Here is a 21,325-nt window from a genome sequence, read left to right as displayed (position 1 = left end):
ACTTTCACGTAACAGTAGCGAACTAAGCTCACACAGTATCAGCCATCGTAGCTTTCATCATCGTAGACTTTATAGGATCGAATGTCAATGACCGAAAGTCGGTCATTGTTCAATATTATTGAACAACAATGGTGTTTCCGAACTTTCTATTTTAAACCTTCATCTCGACGTCAAATCCAACAGACTTTGATATATGATCGATATGTTTGCAACGCAATCTCCATTATATAAAATTTAACTTCCACTGAGGATATACTATTTCTTTTTCAACAATGGCAATAGTATATCTGTATTTATGAAGTTTATTTGGATTTCCAATTTCGGAAATGTTTATCGGAGCAATTAATTAATTTGTTTGCTATTATTTTATAATATATGTATAATTCGACCATCATTTTGTTTAATTTACGGTTTAGAAATCGTAATACAAGATATCGCGCTTACATCGCAAAATTTCATGTTTCACAATGAACTCGTTTATTTTTGTAAAACATCGAAATTCTCAATTTTAACGAAATTTAAATGATAAATTACAAGTTAAAATAATTAAATTATATTATTAATGAGTGTTATTTGATCGTTAAGTAATTTACAAACTTTGTTCATATAATTTCAAATGAGAAAATATCAGCTTATATGACTTATCTAATTTGACTTCAATAGCTTATGGAGAGTGGAGAAAACATAATATCTTATGATTTTAAAATTACTTTCTAGCGATGTATTTTGTAAGAATAATAAAATAAACGTTATAATATCATGATCCGTTTTATGATCCATTTTATTAAGATTTATTGAAAGATTAATGAAAAGATTACTGAATTTTTCAGAGAAATCGTATTTCCTTGCCTATAAGTAAACCGAAGATAAAATGTGTGTCAATTACTATATTAACGAGAAATCAGTTCATACATAAATTTCCAATTTATAATTTACTGTTTATTTTAATATACGCTATATATACGTTAATAATAATTAGTAATCAAATGATACTTATTAAACAGACTGAAGGATTTATGATGCCAAAGGAAAACTTAACATATTTATTTCGTTATTATTGTATATATAATTTTATTAATCACTGAAGAATCATGTACATATTTTTATTATAATTATAATTATATTTTCAAAATTTTGTAATAATTTATTGTATAAAAACCAGTACTTGTTATATATTTTAAAGATAGTCTGAAGTATGCATTGCATATGATAGTAGGAAACATGCATTACATATGATATATTCGTAACAGTCAATTAGGCATAAATAATAATCAAAAAGTCAGCACGTTATTTCCGGATAAACGCAACAATCTCAAGAGAGCGATTATTTCCGATACTCTGTCCGAGATAAAAAAAAAAAAACAATTGAAATCTCAAATGCCGTGAACGAGACTGTCGCGAATCGGTTAGATAAAATCACTCAGAATTCGCCGATTGAACGATCCGCAAATTCACTTATGACGTCGTTGCTTTTAATTCAATTATTTATGACGAATTCGACGGGCTGACCGGGTCTGTATATATCCACCCCATCCTGGTGCATGCCGTAACTGCATTATCGCGTTAGCAGTCAAACCGGGAAAGATTGATGACGACGAAAAGTCGAACGCCGCGAAGTAATTTTGATAGAGCTGCCGAGCGAGTACCGCGGCGTTCTCTACGAAGTCGCACACTATGCTATCAGTGTCTGAGAGCATTTTTTCCTGTCCGTGGTCAATGCAACACTGACATCGGGAATGCACGAAAGCATGTTACGAAAGGTGTCATGATAAGCATGACGATTATCAACATCTAGTTGTTGATTTTTTTTATAGGAGAGGAATCATTCTCTTTTCTCCCCTTTCTCCACCCCCTCCTCTCTCTCTCTCTCTCATTTTCTTTCTTGCGGCAGCGGTATCGATTCGCACACCATCGCTAGAGAGCAATATTAATGAATTACCCTTCGAAATTCCGATAATTAACGCGGCGCACTTTATTGCATCGGAAAAGCCATTTCGTGCCGAGATAAAACTTGAATTGGGAAGAAGACTGAATAAGTCCATGAGTTGTGCATGAAGAAATGTCTCGACCAGAAAATAAATTCGAGAGTAAAATGATTATTTGTTTTGTTTGCGTACAGTCACTTTAATCGATCAATCTTTAAATAAACGATATCAGATTTGCATTTGAATAGAGTTAATATTCTATTCAATTTACATTTTGAAATTGTAATTCAGAGGCAGCATTTTTTATCTTTATAAAAGATTACATGTAAAGATGTATGATAATATCTTTAGAAATTTATTTTAAATAATGCAAAAATGCATATAAGGCAAGATAACAATCGAGACAAAGAGAAGATAAATACACGATTTTTAAAATGTCATTATCGACCATCTTCATTAAAAAGAATTTTTATCAGAAAGTCCGACTATTATCTTGCCTTGTATGTATTTCTGCATTCTTTGAAATAAATTTCTATTGTGTAATAAAAATTTGAAATAAGTATTATATTTATATTTACAATCACTCTGGAGTGTATACGAAATATTCTAGTAGACAATTTTCTAGATTATATATTATCGTAAGATCTGTTAGAGAACCGAAAACATCATAATTCCTCATATTCCCATTGTAATTTTCTCGAAATGCGCAATGAGATTACATATGAGGGAAGCATGAAATATGTGGTTTTGTAAACTAGCGTAATTAGCATGAGATGTGGTTTAACATCGAACGCAGGTGCGGGGAGAAGGAAACCCAACGGGATATCTGACTTGGCGTCTTTGAGGGACATGGGTCCTTTGTCTTGACGATCGTCGTGGTTGAATTGAAGCCATGGATTTGGTCGTCGTAATGGGTCCACTTCCGCCTCCAGACATTAATTTCAACTCCTCTTGTATGTGTCGTTCGATAAATCGATAACCACAATAAGAGAGAGGGATCTTGTGAAAGATTAATGTCTCAATGATATCTCGTAATTCTACCGGACACAATCAACAATTTCGCGAATGTCTTCTTTGTTCACAGATACGGCAAATGATGCATACAATTTTTTTCCTGCTTCATGATTTGTTCTTTTTTTTTTTATTCGACATTATTTAACGACGATGTGCGCTCTCCGTAATGTAATAATATTTCACGATTAACTTGAACCTGGTTGCATGCAGTCGATATATCACGGGATTAAAAATAGCATTCCGGAATCCGGATATCGATGCTTTCATAAAGTCGACCGCCGGCCGTTCCTTAAATCATATGACATGACTTTAAAGGACGCGGATCCGCGCAAGTCACTTATCTTGCTAACCAACCAAAGCGGAAATAAAAAGATGTATATGATGATTTATGATGGATTGTATGAGGAAATCATAGCAGCTATTAAAACTACAGCTGCTGAAGTATATCCTATCTGATTACAAAGAATGGCATCTACATATGTATCGCAGATTCCAATAAATCATTGCTTCGAATTTAGAATTGCGCTGATGTTACGGAATTGAGAGATTTCAGTACGATTCTACGGTGCGGAAGAAGGAATGGTGCCTCACACATTCACAGATATCCATATGATATTTCTCTTCCCATTTGTAACAAAATGCGAACTGGCATCGATTCCGAGGTGCTGATTTGTAGTTCTCCCAGGGAAACATTTCTCATTACAATTGTATGCGGAAGGCAGCGTGGACGCGATCATTTATTGTGCCGAAACTGCATGTCCCGACCTCAGAATCCCCACCGATGGACTTGTGTCGACCACTCATCTTGGCAACGAGCAGCGGTAACTGCCGGAGTCCGCCGACAGATTTGGGTTATCCGACAGGTCGGGTCCATTGTCCCCTAGTTGTAGTAGGCTAAGCAAACGCGTCGCCTGCCACACGCGGGCTAATCCGCCGTTCATTTTATTGAACTGTTTATTACGACTCAAAGGACGCTACAGGGACACTTGAGATATTCGAACTTAAAAGTTTAGTGTGTACATATAGTATGTGTATATTTGTTTTACTCTTAACTCTATTATCAAACATAATAGCCTCGTACTTTATAAACCATTTTTGGCAAACATAGGCTGAAATAAAATTAGAATTTTAGATTAAGATTTTACATAAATTTTATTATAATTTTAAGAGTACGAAAATAAATGTAAATATTTAAAATTATAAAATCCGATTATATGGTAGCAATATCCATAATAATTTTAAGTTATCGTATAAATAAAATAATCTTGAGATGCTGTTAATTATTGCTTATTAGTTAGATGGAATCTTAAGATTATATCTAAAAAATTGTAAGATTAAATTTAAGATAATCTTTAATATATAATCCAATGGCGTATACACCATTCAGTGAGAATACACACTTTTTTCTCCTCCTATTTTTAGTTTTCCCTAAATCGGTTTTACGATATAAGAAAATTGCATGCACCGTGCCGTTAAAATAGATCTAATCCTCTCTCTTTCTCCCGCAATTTAACTCCCAAAGTATATCGGAAGGTGCTACATGGATCGATATTATGCGACAGGTCCATTGTCGCAGCGTGCAGCGGCGTAGCTGCGACGTTTCGCCCGCGGCGCACTAATCCGCTCAGGCACGTTAATTTCGTTGGGTTGTTTATTGACTGAGAGAGAGAGAGAGAGAGAGAGAATGAAAGAGAGAGAGTGAGAGAGGATGGGAGAACGTGAGATGCACCGAAGCCGTTGCATGTTGTGTCGAGGGACTACGCGCGCGTTCGCATTTAGTAACTCCATTAACGCGTTAACAATCGGCGGCGGGACCAGCACGGGTTATCGCTGAATCGCGCCCTAGTATAATCGGACGATCTCGCGTGTCCCGAGATAGCGCCGGCAATCACGCTTCGTTCCATTCGAATGGTGATACGAAACGAGCCGACACGCAACGTGGAGACTCCCCGTTATCGCTTCACTCTCCATAACGTGTGTATGTTTTTTTTTTTTTTTCCGGTTGCTCTCCCCAATTTTTCTTCTCGTTGTCGACGACCTCGCATGATCACTTTGATCCGATAGCCGAAACAATTTCATAGCGCGACCGAACCTCCGGTCATTTCTGCTCTGGCTGGTATTGCACGCACGATCTCGTCGAAAACGCGCACACTAAGATTCTGCGTGATGCCGTATCTGAATAACGTGACATCTGACGGGTATAATCTTGAGATTATGCTTCTTTTCTAAAGGGATAATTTATTTTTTTATTATCGAACCAAAGCTTTACAATGGGCGCATGAAGATGTCGGATATGAAGTATATAAAGTATACTTTAAACTTTTATATGAAAAGATTGAGTGTTCAATCGAAAAGTGAATTTATATCATTTCTATGTTATAAATAGTTAATCATTATTGAATTAAATAAATCGAAATTGAATTATTTTTATCTTATTTTGCAGTTTCTAACTGTATTAGTCATTTCTATTTTTGAAAAATTTTCTAATAAAAATTTTCTAGCGAAAAATTGAAAATCATGTATTATTTAAATGAGTGTATAATTATACCTGTCCAATTTTAGCTCCAGAACCAAAACGCAAAATCATCCATGCAAAAAATTTAATGTGAGTGACGCTTATCAACACTTTACAGTCCCTAAAATCTTACATTGAATTATTTTGCGTCGAAAACTTTGCATTTGGTTTCGGAGCTCAAATTATAGACGAGCTTGATTTATATTATAATCATTATTACAGAAAATACAAATTATCTTTATTTTATTTTGCATCTTTCGACTTGATTAAATCACTTTTGTAATAAAAAAAATTTAGAAAATTTAAATAATTATATTATTTTTATACTATATTGTTATTCTTGATTTAATTAAATTGATAGGTTATCAAAACAAATCTTTATCTTGCTTTACGGTTTTGATTGTTGAATCATTTATATTTTTTTTTTTTAGAAATTTTGTGTAATAAAAGAAATTTATTTAGAAATTTATTTCTGTTTACTGAAATAGAAATTTTGTTTTGTATAATTTTGATTTCTTCAATATCTTATCGTCAATTTTTGTTCGCGATTTTTTACCGGCAGCTTCCTATTTTATGTATATTAGTTATTATTTACAACAAATATTTTCTTGTATAATAAATACGAATATACAGTTTTAGATTAATAACATTTAACTTTTATTTTAAATGACTATTCGCAATATTGAGTCTGCAATGCTTTTGTGATTAATCGTTCCAATCTCGAAACGTGTCAAATCCTATGAGTGATAGCAGGGTCATAATTGCCATCTCGTGTTAGATTTATTGAAACAAATATATATAATAAGGATAAATCTAATCGTTTCATCTGCTTTGTCAATACAAGCCAATACTAGCTTTTGCATTGCTTTTATCGAACTAGATGTAATACCTGTCTGACGTTCGCATATACGAAATTCAACATGATATAACTTCATCATTTCTACCTGTAAATTAAATTGCCCCATAAATATTTTGACCAAAATCAAAATGCATAGTATTATGACAAAGTAGCGCAATGCTCGAAAATAACATTTGCGGTTACACGCGGAACTTTAGACACCAAATACCACAACCATAACATTTCATGATGTTCGAGTAGCGTGAAACAGAAACTGAAAAGCCAGACAGGATATACCTGACCTAACCCTTTAGCGAGAGATAACCAAGTACTGGTTGTGGTCAGTCACCCATGGAGGTTACACGAATCTAATGTTACTCATTGTATCCTTCACCAATCTGTTTCCGGAATATATTCTCTTTATTGAATAGATACACAATATAAAACAGTGAAACAGATCAACGATTAAGAAGACATTCAATTTTATTGACTTTGTAATAAAAAATATTTAATTAAATGTCTATATTTTATAGAATTTACAATATTTATACCCGTGTGAAGCTGGCCCCCCAATATTAAAAAATCGATTTTTTTTCTTCATGCATTCGTTTGCTCACGAATGCTTAGTTGGAATTTTCGTTTGCTCACTCTTAGTTCAAAAGACATACGAAAATTATGTTTTGAGGGGCCAACTTTACACTAGACCCCAATATTAAAAAATCGATTTTTTAATATCTGTATTCTTTGATAATAATTAATGGTTAACTAAATATTAATACTATTATTTAAACATACATTGTTTCTTGTCTTTTATCTTAAATCGCAGTCTTTCTAATCAAACACTACATTAATGTCACCTGTACCCAATTATTGCAGTTTTAATTGTTTTAAATTCTATTTTCTTTTATCTTTTCGTATTCTCTTTTTTAATCCTCTATAGAGACGACGTTTTATCATTAAAGAGACAATATTTTTATTATTTTGACTCAAAAATCTAAATAAACTGTAGATAAAGAATCTATTGATATATTATATGTATTATATTATAACGTATTATACTATCGATTTATAATTATACCGATGTATGCCTTTCTGGTAGAAGTATTATATTTCAGTATTCACTGCAGCGTACATTTCCATTTTCAGTCATTAAGTGTAACTAATTTGCATAGATCACGAATTTACCTCGAATTTAATTTTAAAATGGACGTTGCAAATATTCAACTCTCTAAACAATTAATGACTGATTTTCCATACTTTTTCTGTGTCTTATTTCATTTTTTCTTCTTTTCTTTCTTAGCTCTTTCTTTCCTTAGTTTCCTTAGAACATTATCTTTCACGGTATCTAATACATGTTTTTATATTTTATTAGACATTTATTAAAATATCTAAATAAATTTAAATATATATATATTTATAAATAATGAAAGAGTGATTGTTTCTAAAAATATTATGTTACATGTTAAATTAACACATTGAATGCTATAACAGATATGTAATTGATGGAAAACAGCAAAGAAAAATAGTTTAAAAAGTTTTCGCGTGTTTATACAGGAACCAACATGTTTTCGCCCGTTCGTTCACTTTTTCAAACATGTCTTCAAGTATTGTACGAATATATACTGACACACCGCAAGATACTTCTTTCAATTGATATACCGATGGTCCACTGCACGTAAAAGGGTGAGAGAAACGCTGACCTACATACATCATACAGACTGCTACACTCTACACAGCAATAGAATCGACCTCGCCGCTTGTTTCTGTCGAAATTTCGACGACGTAAACTTTCCACATCGGGTATACCTTTCGTCCGAAACTCTCATGCAGTCTCAAGAATTCGTTCGAACCAAACTTTCCTCCCAAATCACTACCGGACGAGACTACAATCGTTTTCGGTTTTGGCAAAAAAAAAAAACAGAATTTTTTTCAATACGGCTTCACTTTTAATCTTGTTGGCGTAAAGCATATTTACGAAACGATCAAAAGTAATGCTTAAATGTAGGCGAAAAATATACGCAAACCCAGTAAAATAATCATTATTGAGGTATCACTGAAGTATGTACTCAACTCGAGAATCTGAAGTCCGTAAAATGGTTCCTACACAACTAAAATATTCCAATGCACATTTAACCAAGGAAGGATTGCATCGAGATCGTATTGAATCGTCGTTTTGTTCTTCTGTGTTTCTCGTGATGATCTCTTTAATGACGTACTCTGAAATAAATTCAACTTTCATACAGATTACAAAAGAAGAAAAGCAAATTCATAATAATTGGTCTACCGAGAAATTTCACATCAATCTAAAGTTTGAAGCCGATTGAAGTACCTCAAGTGGTTTAATGCTTCTGGACGAAGCGATCTCTTCCGAATGCCTGGAAACATTGAAGCACTAGATTGTAGCCGAGAGCTGGCAATCATACTGCGGCGAAGTTTCGCCACTTGAAATTTCTGAGCATCTTGTCCAGCTTGCCAGTGCTTGCAAAAAGTCTGCAAATTAATATTATTATGTAAACAAAATACTGTAACGGGAATTAGCATATTTATGTCGACGTAAACATGACTTTACAATTTCTCTTGCTATTTATCTTGTTTAAAGTAGAAAGTTTAAAATAGAAATACATTATATATGTATATATATTATATATATAGGTATATTTCTCACACGAATCTTATGTATTATGTTAATTGTTATAATAGGCAAACAATAGGGTCAACATTTTTATTTGCATATATAAAAGTACTTTAAAAACTTAATCTTATTACTGCGAAATATGTAATGTGTCATCCTTATTTTAACATAATTGTTAATTACATATATTTTTGTATTCTTTAAAATATTGTTTTAATTGATTACTTGTTTATTCGTATGCCATAGTATTGCAGCAGAAATTGAAAATTAAAAGGTGCTAATTTATTTGTGATAAAATCGCAAATACGAATTAATTAAGAAAGATATATTTATATCACATAACAAAATTAAGAAAAAGAGAGCAATTTAATTTAATTTAATTATGAATCTTAATTTAGTTAAATTAAGATTTAAAATTATTCACCTACATATTTACGAGATAAAAATGTATAAATTCATTACACGTAATCTGATATTGCGCATTTATATGCTTCACACAAGACATTTGATAGAAACACCGTGATTGGCCACGAGGTTTATACCTAATGTTTTATGCATTCTCTTTCTACAATGATCTTAAAGCATCAACAGAGGAAGGAAGCAAGCAACTCGTCTGAGGAGAATGCGGGCAGGTCTGCCGTATTCCCCCGGAGGTTGAGATCGTATTTCCGGCTCTCACAATTTTACTATTTATGCAATATTGTACTTGGTCCCATCGGATCACAAGATAGGTCGTAGCATTTGAGCAGGGACGAAGTTACTAAGTACCGCTAAAACCAGTTCTCCACTTCGTAAACTCTCTCGTTTGTTAAACAGTAACGATTGTAATTGCGAGAAATACGAAAATTGTTTGCGGGAAATATAAGTGTTTTTTTTTTTTACTTGCATTCCGTGTATTTAAATTTGTAAAATGATGCATTTTATGAAAATAATATTATTTTAATATTCATATTTCCAAGAGAGACAGACTGGTCTATTATTTCTTTTTACTTATATATTCTTTGCTTTCGTGGAAAAAGTATTATAACAGTTTTGCGCACTGAGGATTTAACAATTAAAGTTCTCTAATGAAATTTGTTTATATTAAAATATCAGTGAAGGTGGAGTAGAATAATATACATCCTGTTATCTAAAAGAGATTGTCTGTTTCTCGTTTGACGTCATATTAAAAACAAGATGCAGCAAGATGTGTCTCATCCGTTGCAGATTATAATTAAATTTCATGACGTATTTACATAGCACATAGTTGCATTTTTTTAATACTGTAACTCTACTATTTTAATGTTTAATTAAAGTAAGTTTTATGATCAAATTACTGTATATACAATATAATTGATATAACAATATATTTTACTTTAACATTTTTAACAGTCATATAAATAAACATGTTTTTTCCACATTTCGCGTGGTTTAATGTAATGGTCGTTCATCTTTTTCACTTTATTTACACAAAGTGCCGATGCATCGAATAGGATTATTTTAATATGACATATCTCCGTGCCAAATCTCTTTTCTGTGTCACGCAATATATAGATTGTTATTATATATATTTACATAAGAGCAATATTTTGTACCATTGCCATTTTATAATATTATAACTTTTTTTATCTGTAGAAATAATTATTTTGCATGTTTGTCAAGAGCCATTAAAAAAGCTTGACGCATTATTTTTAGATGCAATCCGATTGGTTATGTTAATCCAATTTATATGAACGCAAATATATGTATGTGCTGATATAGCTCCACGGTTTTTAGCAATATTTATTTTAATTAAAATCCAATATATGTCTCTTATATGTGTACCGTTATAAATATGTCTGGCAAATTAAATAGCTTTTTGGCTATTTAATTTGCTAAATTGAAATATATTTTTATATTAAAAATGCGAAAGTTTTCTTCATATTTTATAACATTATGATATTTCTCATATTTTTCACCATATTTTATCTGTTTTTGACTTCTTATTATAAAGCTAATTAATAAATAAAAAATATTGATGAAACTAATAGATAAATAGAAAAACTTTGAGAACTAAGAACTGATAAATAAGTAATTAATAAATAGAGTTATTTAAATATTGATTTACATTATTTCTGATTGTCAATTAATATCTATGTTTCAGATATCGTGGATTCGGCGACGTGACTTTCACGTTTTAACAAGCTCTATGTTCACATATACGAACGACGAGCGATTTCAAGTACTGCATCCCGAGGGCTCGGACGATTGGACCCTTCAAATAAAATACGTCCAAGAAAGAGACAATGGGACGTACGAGTGTCAGGTAATGTAACCCCCACGAACAACCCTACGGGTTAATTGATTCAATGTACTTTAACAAGTGTTTCTCAACTTTTATTGCGCGATGTATCATTCTCAGTTGCTCGTTTTATTACTTTATTGTCCACTGTTTCTCTTGTCTTTTTCCTTTAAAAAGTGAAACGACGATTCGCTCGATTGACATTTACGCTGATTACACACCATTTTTTGCGGTTTATTATTACTAATATTCTCTGTTGAACTCGATCGAGATGCGTCTCTCTAAAATAATTTCCAAATTACTATCTTCGAATGTATACATTTCTATCTTCAGATCCAATATATATTTCAATAATTACATGCTACATGAAAGTATATGAGCGTATATCACCGAGTGATATACAGATGCTACTGTATATATATCGGAGTAATAAATCCTTCTATTAATAATTCCAAACATCACTAATTATGCGTACCGCAATGTATGCGTCATCAATTTGACATTAAGTCGATGTATATTCGATATCTAAAGTTATAAAACATTTATCACTACGCAACATTATCCTGTTTTATAACTTTTTGTTAATATAACTATATATTTACAATATAGGTAAATTATTTTTAAAAAAGTGAAAACAGAGATAATGTTTGTGAATTATAAAATTTTGCTCACATACGAAACATAAAGTACCCGGTCTAAATTGAAAATGTATTGAATCAGAAGGACATTTCATGAGGATACTATAAAAATCACTTTAATGTGCTAGAAAATAATTTCGATGTTCAGTCAATGGCTCCTTAATGAAAGAACTAATCCGAAATTAGAAAACTTTTCGCATCGCTAGGAAATATAATTAAATACGATCCCGCGCGCCGGGAACGCAACACGTAAATCCGTATGACGTGAGCAATACGGATAAACCGTTCTTGCTGCATATTCATACATTTTTCCGGCTAATGGAACGGCAAACACAAGCTCACGGCAAGTACATGCGAGCGCGAAAGAAATCGGACAGCGTGAATAACGAGACATGATGCTCTCTTGCGTTCGCTGTCGAGTAAACTCTGAAAACCTGCAGCAGTCTCTGACCTTTCTAAAGTTTCTTCGGGTGAAGGCTCAAGTTTGGGATAGCAAAGACGGCCTCTTATGTTAATTTCGGGGTGCGAATATAGTATAGCCGCGAAACTTTTTGCAAAGAACTTAGAAAACCTCCGTTTCCGCATTGCTCGTTTTCCCTATCTTGCTTCGAAGTTCGAGAGACACCTCATTGTCGTAACTAGCGATCTTTAGGATACTTTAATTATCGGCAAGTAAGTAAAAGATAGGACATTATCCTTTGAGCTCTGTATATTTTTTGCTAAACTGTCAAAAAAAAGTTTCAAAACCAGTCATCGAATTCTCAATCATACAAAGATCGTAAAGTTGAAATTCGTTTAAGAATTTAAACAGAACAAAATACACAGAATAAAATATCTATAATAATAGATTCAGACATTGTGTTTAATACATCGGAAGGAATGAAATGATACATAAAATGATTAACTGCAAAATCCATTTATTATAAAATAACGAATACGTTATAATTAAATGATATACAATAATGAAAATTAATAAGTATTCAGTGTACAACGTAATATTAAAAGCCGATTACATCATTGAAATTTAGATTGTACTTTTAGACAATAATATAATTACGACGGAGCTAATGGATATTATATTATACAATAGATTGGTGCTAGTTACACTTATTAATAATTCGTCCATAATGAATTAATCAAAATACAAAATACTTTACGTCATTGTACAAGAACGTTTATTTTTATTCATTGAAAGTACTTTATGAATTACTTTAAGGCTTTTTCATTTTGCGGCCATACGTTCATATTCAGAAATAACTCGTGCAATTAATGAACTATTATTAAACTAAAATCTATTTAAAATTCTAACGAATTATTTGAATGGTATATATATCACTTATTAACCGGATCGGCAAAAAATTAATCTTGAAAATAAACGAATGACGTGACGTTTCATCTATTTGACCATAGAAAGAGAGAAGAGGCGAATGCGGTTGTATGACCGCAATGCATCTCCTGACATCTCATTATGCAACGAGGTCATTGAGCGTGGAAATCACTGTGCCACAAGTTCGATAATACGTAGGTGTCTTCCGACTACGCGTATATTATGACGCTCGAGATTATATCGCCCACGCCAATGTCCACGATGGTCCGTCATTGTGGTTTCTAATTAAAAGTCATGGGGGAATGAACGTTCAAAGCGATCGCTTGTCTCACAATGACGAACCGCATAGTCGGATAACGGATTGCCCGTTAATCTTAGCGTGTACAATGTTCCATGTATCAGTTATACCATACACTGAATTACAGTCCTCATTTCTCGAAACCGCGTAATCGGATGTTTATTCAAAATAAAAGTAATTATTTGAACCAATTGAATATTAATTATTGATAAATTTGCATCATGTATAGATTATATTGCCACAATTTTCAATATCTTTACGCGAATAAAGATATTGAATTATCGGAATTTATATTTTGCACGAATAAAATTAAGTCGTGTGTGTAATAAGGAGAATGCAAATGTACCGGATTAAGATAATTACTTTCTGAAGTTCTTGCTTGAATATGAAGTTTATCGCGACTACAGAACTTTGATAATTTAGCTGCTAACAATCATATCCTTGATGGAACATATACTTTTGGAAGAGATCCTTAATTCATTGGACATTGAATTGAATTTTGCCGTTTTTTTTTCTGTTCTTTCGTTTGTAAATTACGTTCTCTTTTCATATATCTTGTCCTCGAATAATATTTAAAAGGTAGGATAAATTAAGATATTTCTGCGCTGCGCGTAACAGAAAGCATCAAAGATAGGAAAGTTTCTCGCGAGTTCTATCTTCGTTATTGCCCTAGCAAACATTTTAGCGTGAAAAAGCAGCAGCTATCGCGAACGACAGATATAGTGCGGTGACCATTGCGAACGTCGTGGCGATTAAGTGTAATTGAAGATGGAGCGATGGAAAGCTTTGGGAGTAATTGAGACCTCACTACAGCAATGTCTGTGGATTAAAAATGTGAAAACAAATAATATGTTTCATTGTTTTATTCGATTATATAGAATTAAGAGCTTCTATCTTTTTCGTTAAATATGAAGTTATTCATAAAAAAAATATTAATTATCGTTTTATCTAATTTGACAAATTTAACAGATGAAAATATAATTAAAATTTTATTACACATTGTATTACGTGCGCACACAATATGCATAATTATGCACAAAAAGTACATTTTATGTATAAAGATTTTAATTTATATTTATTTTATTTATGTTTGCTTATTTTTATCTGTAATTTATGCCACTATAACATTCCTCCGTAATGAATTTTATATAATATTTAAAAAGTAATAAAATTATTTGAAAATTGCTACGCTCGTAAATTCGAATGCTTCTCTACAACTTTCGTCATTTTTATTTCATCGAAAGGTACAGAGTTATCTGGAAGATGCACTGAAATATTTTAACTTCAATCTTGCAATACTTTTGCGTTTAATAATTGAATATAACGTAGAGCCGTTTAATTATCACCAGAGGGAAGTGTTAAAAAATACGAGACAACTGTGCAATGGCTCCAGGCGTCTCCATCGCAATTACATGGACCATGCTAGCCAGAAGTAGCGGCGGTATTAAATGCCGGGTTTAATTACACGTCCAGCTCTACGACGGTTACAAAAAGAAATTAATTAAGGCAAACCTTGAGTTGTTACGTAGTACGTAAGTCAAGGTACTTAACTTTTTACGCGTCTTCGAAGGAGTAATGGAAAGCTCGTTTCGCGCTTATCGCAAGCTCCGTCGTAGCCGCAGCTGGCTGCGGCTGGGATTGGTTGTACTCCTACAGCTACACGGAAAGTGGGTCGCCTGTGAGACACACAGCACGAGAAGTCCCTTCGGCGCTGAAGATAAGTACTTTCTCACCTTGGCTCATGTCGAAGCAAACGCAGTCGCGATCGTAGGGCTCGTTAAGCTTTTGGACGAAGTTTATGCCCGCGCTGTGCGAAACGCTGGGCTAAACCGAGATTCTGATGGAGGTCAAATTTGACAGTTAATCTCGAGCGAAGCCCAGGGATTTAAGTATGTCCGACAATACGTGCCGTGCGATATCTTATTTTATTCGGCATTAAAATACGAGCGCTCGCGCGATATTTCATTAATTCTCGAAACTACATCCATCGTGTTAATTAAAGTACATAATAATTTAGATATCTCATATATTCTTTCCATGAATGTTAGACTTCTCTTAACTTTACTTATCGTTTATACGAGTCACTTTAGAATATATTATTATTAAAATATTAAAGAATAATGTAATCAAATCGAAATAATATTGTTATACTGTGCTATATGAAACATTAATTTATTTTAATAATATAATCTAAAGATCTAAATAAAACAAATACTGTATAATTTATCTTTTTTTTTTTAAAGATAATTATAGTAATTGTCTATAATTTAGTTAATTTATTAGTACATTTACTTAATGTACTATTTCAAAGTCGAATCAGGTCGTTCAATATCGGGCTATCTACGCATCCTTAATTTTATGCCATTTCAACGTGCGCTAATGCAAAACCATAATCGCGACTTTTCTTATAGTAGTGAATAAATCTCTTAGGGATGAGGACTGCGAAAGTAGCTCAGCAAGATCGTTAAGCTTTCAAAAAGGCTCATTATTAAGCTTTCAATGCAACAATTTGTCATAGTTCGTTCGACGAGACTTATATCCGATACTTATCTGTAAAAACTTATTCATTAGTTTTATTTTTCTGGTCTTACGACATGAGTCCAGCATAATACGAGTATTTCTTGCGTTAACTGAAAATTAACGCTTCAACTAACGTGCCGAGTTTAATTGAGCTCGAACCACTGTTGCATATTTTCGCAGCCGGAACTTTCGGCGCTTATACGGACAGTACACGTGTGGGCACCGCTACGTGCTAGAAATTTACGATACGAAGAGTATAGCTGCAGGGCTCTCTTGTGTTCATGCAAGCGAATACACGCATAATTTGGCTAATAAAGTAGGGGTGCTGTGGAACATAAAGAAGCTCTAGGTGTTTAAAAAGGGTTAAAAGAAAGAAAGCCGATCATTATTTCGCGAAAATGAGATAATGAGAATTAAACCAACAATTTATAGCTTAATTTTTAATATTTCATATAAATTATGCATAAAAAATAATGACTTAATAATTTTATGAATTATTGTTATTAATTATCATACGTTTCGTTAGTGCATTTTTTTAATATTTTGATATTTTGGAATTATAAATCATCAGATATTTACGTGATTTTTGCAAATTATATGTTTAAGTTGCAAATAAGTTACATGATCTTATTTATTATTTTATTTTAATGAATTTTGTTTTAATAGATTTTTAAATTGAAAATTCTTTACAAGAACAAAGCTGAATATTTAATAATTGTAACCAGGGATCCAAATGCAATTAAGAATATTAAGTACAAAACACTGTCAATCGACATGAGTAATATTTAACAAGGTTTGAATACTCTATAGCAATGGAATAGTGCAATAAAACCAATCACGCTTATACATTCCGCCCATATGCGAATATTGCAAAAGAATCATCGAAATGCATGCAACAAAAAAAAAATATGACTGCGAAAAAATTTTAAAATTGAGGCTCTTTTTCCTTCCTCCTTTTTTTCCTTCTCCCTCTTCTATTAAAAAAATTGTTTGTTAGATTTATTTTACAATTTATAGGCAAAAAAGCATTGTCGAAGTTTGACTTGTGAAAACACTTTATTGAGTTACGTAACTCATTTTTGTGAATAAATCATTAGTGGCGAAATCAATTTTTCAGTTACCAATACGCCAATTTTTTTCTCGCTTGTAAATTTTCAATGTAATCAATATATCAATTTTTCCTTGCATTTTGAGGTAATGTTTTCTTTTAATTACTTGAATAGTCTTCTTGAAAATTCAGTTTTTTAAATTAATTATAATTTTTTTTATTATTAATAATAAATAAATTTTACGAGAGATATCTAACGTGAAACTTACTTTTAATAAAAGTTGTGCATATTTCGAGTATTTCTGAAATTACTGAAAATATATTGTGTAACTAATTAAGAATTTCTTGTATAATTAGTTTAGATTTCTTTGCTGGCAGTCCTTCATACAACAGATTTTTGTACTGTTTTATACGCCGACACTTAATCAAACGCGAATACCGCGTCCACAGCTGGCGTTACTTATTTACGGCAAAGCGATACTAACTCGCGACCGGGTTATAAAACTGGAGCGTTCACGTTCTGTAGATTCCATCAGCATTCGAAGCGTGTAACAGTGCGGCGGATGAAATAAATCTATATCTCTCCGTATACCGTATGTAACGGCCAGTAGACCGTGTCGCCGTTGAGAGTGAAGAAAAAAAAGAATTCTCCAATCTGATCGCACTTTCGATCAAAAGGATTTCCGAGATTATCGTCAAAGCATGATGCCAATTTTTACAGTTCGCCGAGACGGAGAATTCCCGTGCACCCCTTACGCGTCAGCTGGAGCACAAATAACATAACTACGTACAGTATGTTACGTAAGTCACGATTCCGCTGGAATCGGAACGAGCGTTTCGAAATTCGTGTACGACGGGGGAGGAAGTCAGCTGGGAAATATGGTACGTTGGATAGAAATTAACGGATGAGTATCATCTGCTCGCAAACATGATTCGTCGTCTATTACGTTGACGAAGAGACGAGATTGGCACAAGACGACATACGGTGAATTTCACGAATTTTATTCTTTCTTTTTAACACGTAGATACGTTTGGGAAACGTAAAATAATGAAAATAAATACGAGACAATGGAGATTTTATTAAAAACAACGGGATATCTTTAAAACATTTCTATTGAGTTTGATTTAATTTGTTTTATATGTGTATGACAAATAAAAATAATTTTGCTAAAAATAGATACAAATACATACAACTAGATTGTATTTTTAATAAACATATCATATCCACCAAAAATAGAACGAGCAAATAAAAAAACAAAGGCCGACTTTTAGTCGTTCTTCAATTAAACGATCATTTAATTTAAAAGATGTGTATAGAGAGACGGAAATCCAATTTATAAACTACATTTAATATCATACATTTTTTAACTTAACTTAAAAAGGAAGAACGTTTCTAAAATTTTGTTTCTACATGTAACAGAGAAGATGTGAAACTGTAATTATTAAAAATGTTCAACAAATATTCATCGGAAGAACAGGATAATACCATATATAGACTAAGCAAATTAACGTAAATAACGAACGAGCATCTAACTTTCCTAGTCTTAACTTCAATCTTCATTACATTTGCCAGTAAACAACTTAGCGAGTAACCTAAATAACACGGTAATACGAAAACGGATAAGTTTGTGCCATTGCGAGGCAGCTTTTCGAAAATAAAACGATAATGGTTTGTAATGCGTAAGCAATATGACACACAGTGCGGTACATTAAAGTTGTATTCAAAGATAAACAAAGCAACAAAACGGATGATCATACGGCAATATTAATTTAGTAAAATTACATTATTCTCTTTCACGAAACGCAATAGTAATTACCGACTTCTACCTGTAATTCACCTGCAGATATTTGAAATAAAATTTTTAATTGCGGCAAATAAGAACGCAATGCTTACATCATAATTATTATTATGCTAATTGATTGAATTTAATATTGATGTCCGTGTAATATTTTACATGAAAAATATGTGATACCAACGTAAATACTGTATGTCATTATTAAAATTTTCGTTATTACATTATGCTCTTTGCAAAACTCTTTTATTTATTCATTGCGTTATCATTTATACGTCTGGAAATATAGTCATTATAACAAAAACTTTTTTTAACGTAACTCGCTTATCGCCTGTTACATTAATCCGCATAAGCAACCATCAACGTAACTAAGTTAAGTAACGCAAATGTTACGAAATAGGACGAGGGAATGAGAGTTTATAGGATAGCTTCTCGAAAACTCGCTAAGCAAGAGGGCCTACGGGAGTTGAGGTCGAGTTTCCGCGATTGGAGTTAAGGATTAAACGCACAATAACGCATTTTAGTTGCGCGCGCGCCAGTTTTGGATGAGAAGGAAGAGTAACTTTCGCGATACGCGCTTTAACGGGGCGAAAGTAACGAATAATTGAGTTAAGCGAGGAGAGAGAAAGCAATTTCCTCCGAGTTTGCGGACCTTTTGTGAAAACCCGGCATCCCCGAGAATCGACGCACCATTGGCTTCTTACTTCGACATCCTTTCATCGATTCCTCCATATTATTGCTGCACGAGCTGAGAATTTTACAAAATTTCGAGCATTCAAACGTTATCGATTTTGAAGAATAACAACGATATCGTCGCCATCGTCTGTTTAAAGGAAGATTTATAATCGGAAGAACAGTGCAAATTGGAACCGTTACATAACGTTCCGAGATCGATAAATGACATAAAACCTTATCTTACTAGCGAAATGTGGAATACTCGAATTTCTGAAATACTGAAATATAGAGTGTAATTTATAATTCCTAATTATGACATCAAAAATTATAAATTTTAAAACGTAATCATTAATAAATGTGATTCTAGAAATTGAGAGAAAATGAAATTATTAATAAAATCATTAATTTTCGAGAAAATTGAAATATACACTGTTACTTCGAATTTTGATTAAATTTCAATTAAAATCTTATTATAATAATTTTAATTAGATTTTTAATTGAATTGATGACACACACATACACAGGGTGTCGCAGAAATAACCAAAAAAGCCAAAAAGGATAAAATTTTACATAGGTAATCAAATTTTGATATTGTATTCTATAACGATTCTTTAGGATGAAAAACGTCATAAACATAGGTTCGGAAATAGGTCTCTTCTTTTTTGAGATATGAATATTTTTTGTTTGTGAGAAAATATTTTAAAGATTTTTAACTATGTTTGTATGACTTTTTTGTTCTTAAGAACGATAGAATACGATATCAAAATTCAGTCATCTATTTCTTAGACATCGTGTATGTAATAAGTATTGCATAGGTCGTACAAGAATTGATATCGGTTTTTCTTTGATATCAGAGACAGTATCTTTGAATGAATCACGAGAGACTTTAATATAAGTATCTAAAATTTAGACGTTTATGAGTTGTTAATATTGGTATTAATACAGTAATAAATACAGGTATGTGCTTCAAATAATTATTAAAGAAAAGTGTTAGATGTAAATATAGTCAACTTTAAATGACGCTAACAACACGTATTTAAACTTTCACATCCAATTATTTTTTTGTAGTAAGGTTAACCTACATTTCGAAAGCAATATAACAATTTGCAGTTAGATAATTAACTACATTTTTAATTAAAAATGAACACTAAAATAATATTTGCCATTGCTTCACTATTTTTGTCATGATAAACTATAACCAATGAAGTATAATTTGAATAAATTTTTGAAACTTATGAAAACAATATTTTATCGAAAAAAAAAGTATTAAGATTGGTTTAAAATATTTAAAAATAGTTTTGATCTGAAAACAAGATAAATTACACTGCGAAGCATTTTTTGTTGCGGTATCCGTATGCTTGAAAGATAGCAAAAAGATAGATTCAAAGCAAATACGTTGATTGAAATGTTTGTACCGTTTCTCTTTTACATTAATAGATACATTTTTAACAAAACTACGAGAACTTATTTATATACCTATTTACATGTGTATAGGTACACAAAAATTAAAAACAAATAACAGTTTATGTTTTTGTAAGATTTATATTAAATAAGAGAAATAATCCTATTTGGTGAAAGCGGATTTTGATGTTCAATAATATAATACATATGCAAATTTTGCAAATACAATTTTTGCAATAAGTTCGTTCCAGGTTATTAAGGTTTTTAGGGGGTGCGTATTAGCACCCTATAACATTATTAAATTAACAATCAATGTAATTTGAGATATTAATATTTCAATTTCACTTTGCGATTGAATTTTATATTGCAAAAATTTGCATACGAGTATTATTAAGCAACAAAATCTGCTTTAACTACAAAAATAGAATTATTTCTTTTATT

General features: G+C 32.0%; 1 protein-coding gene across 1 annotated transcript in view; it reads left to right on the top strand.

Annotated features, from left to right (window-relative positions):
* dpr12 (defective proboscis extension response 12) overlaps positions 1 to 21,325 on the top strand; it is a 140,265-nt gene that overhangs the window by 35,105 nt on the left and 83,835 nt on the right. The window contains exon 3 of the mRNA XM_018547396.1: positions 11,047 to 11,208. Coding sequence (XP_018402898.1) covers positions 11,047 to 11,208 — 162 coding nt within the window. The remainder of the gene's footprint in view (positions 1 to 11,046; positions 11,209 to 21,325) is intronic.

Source organism: Cyphomyrmex costatus, unplaced genomic scaffold (assembly GCF_001594065.2).
Source record: "Cyphomyrmex costatus isolate MS0001 unplaced genomic scaffold, Ccosl1.0 scaffold639, whole genome shotgun sequence".
Lineage (NCBI taxonomy): Eukaryota > Metazoa > Arthropoda > Insecta > Hymenoptera > Formicidae > Cyphomyrmex > Cyphomyrmex costatus.
Note: the sequence above shows the minus strand (reverse complement) of the source record. Positions and strands in the feature narration are given on the sequence as shown.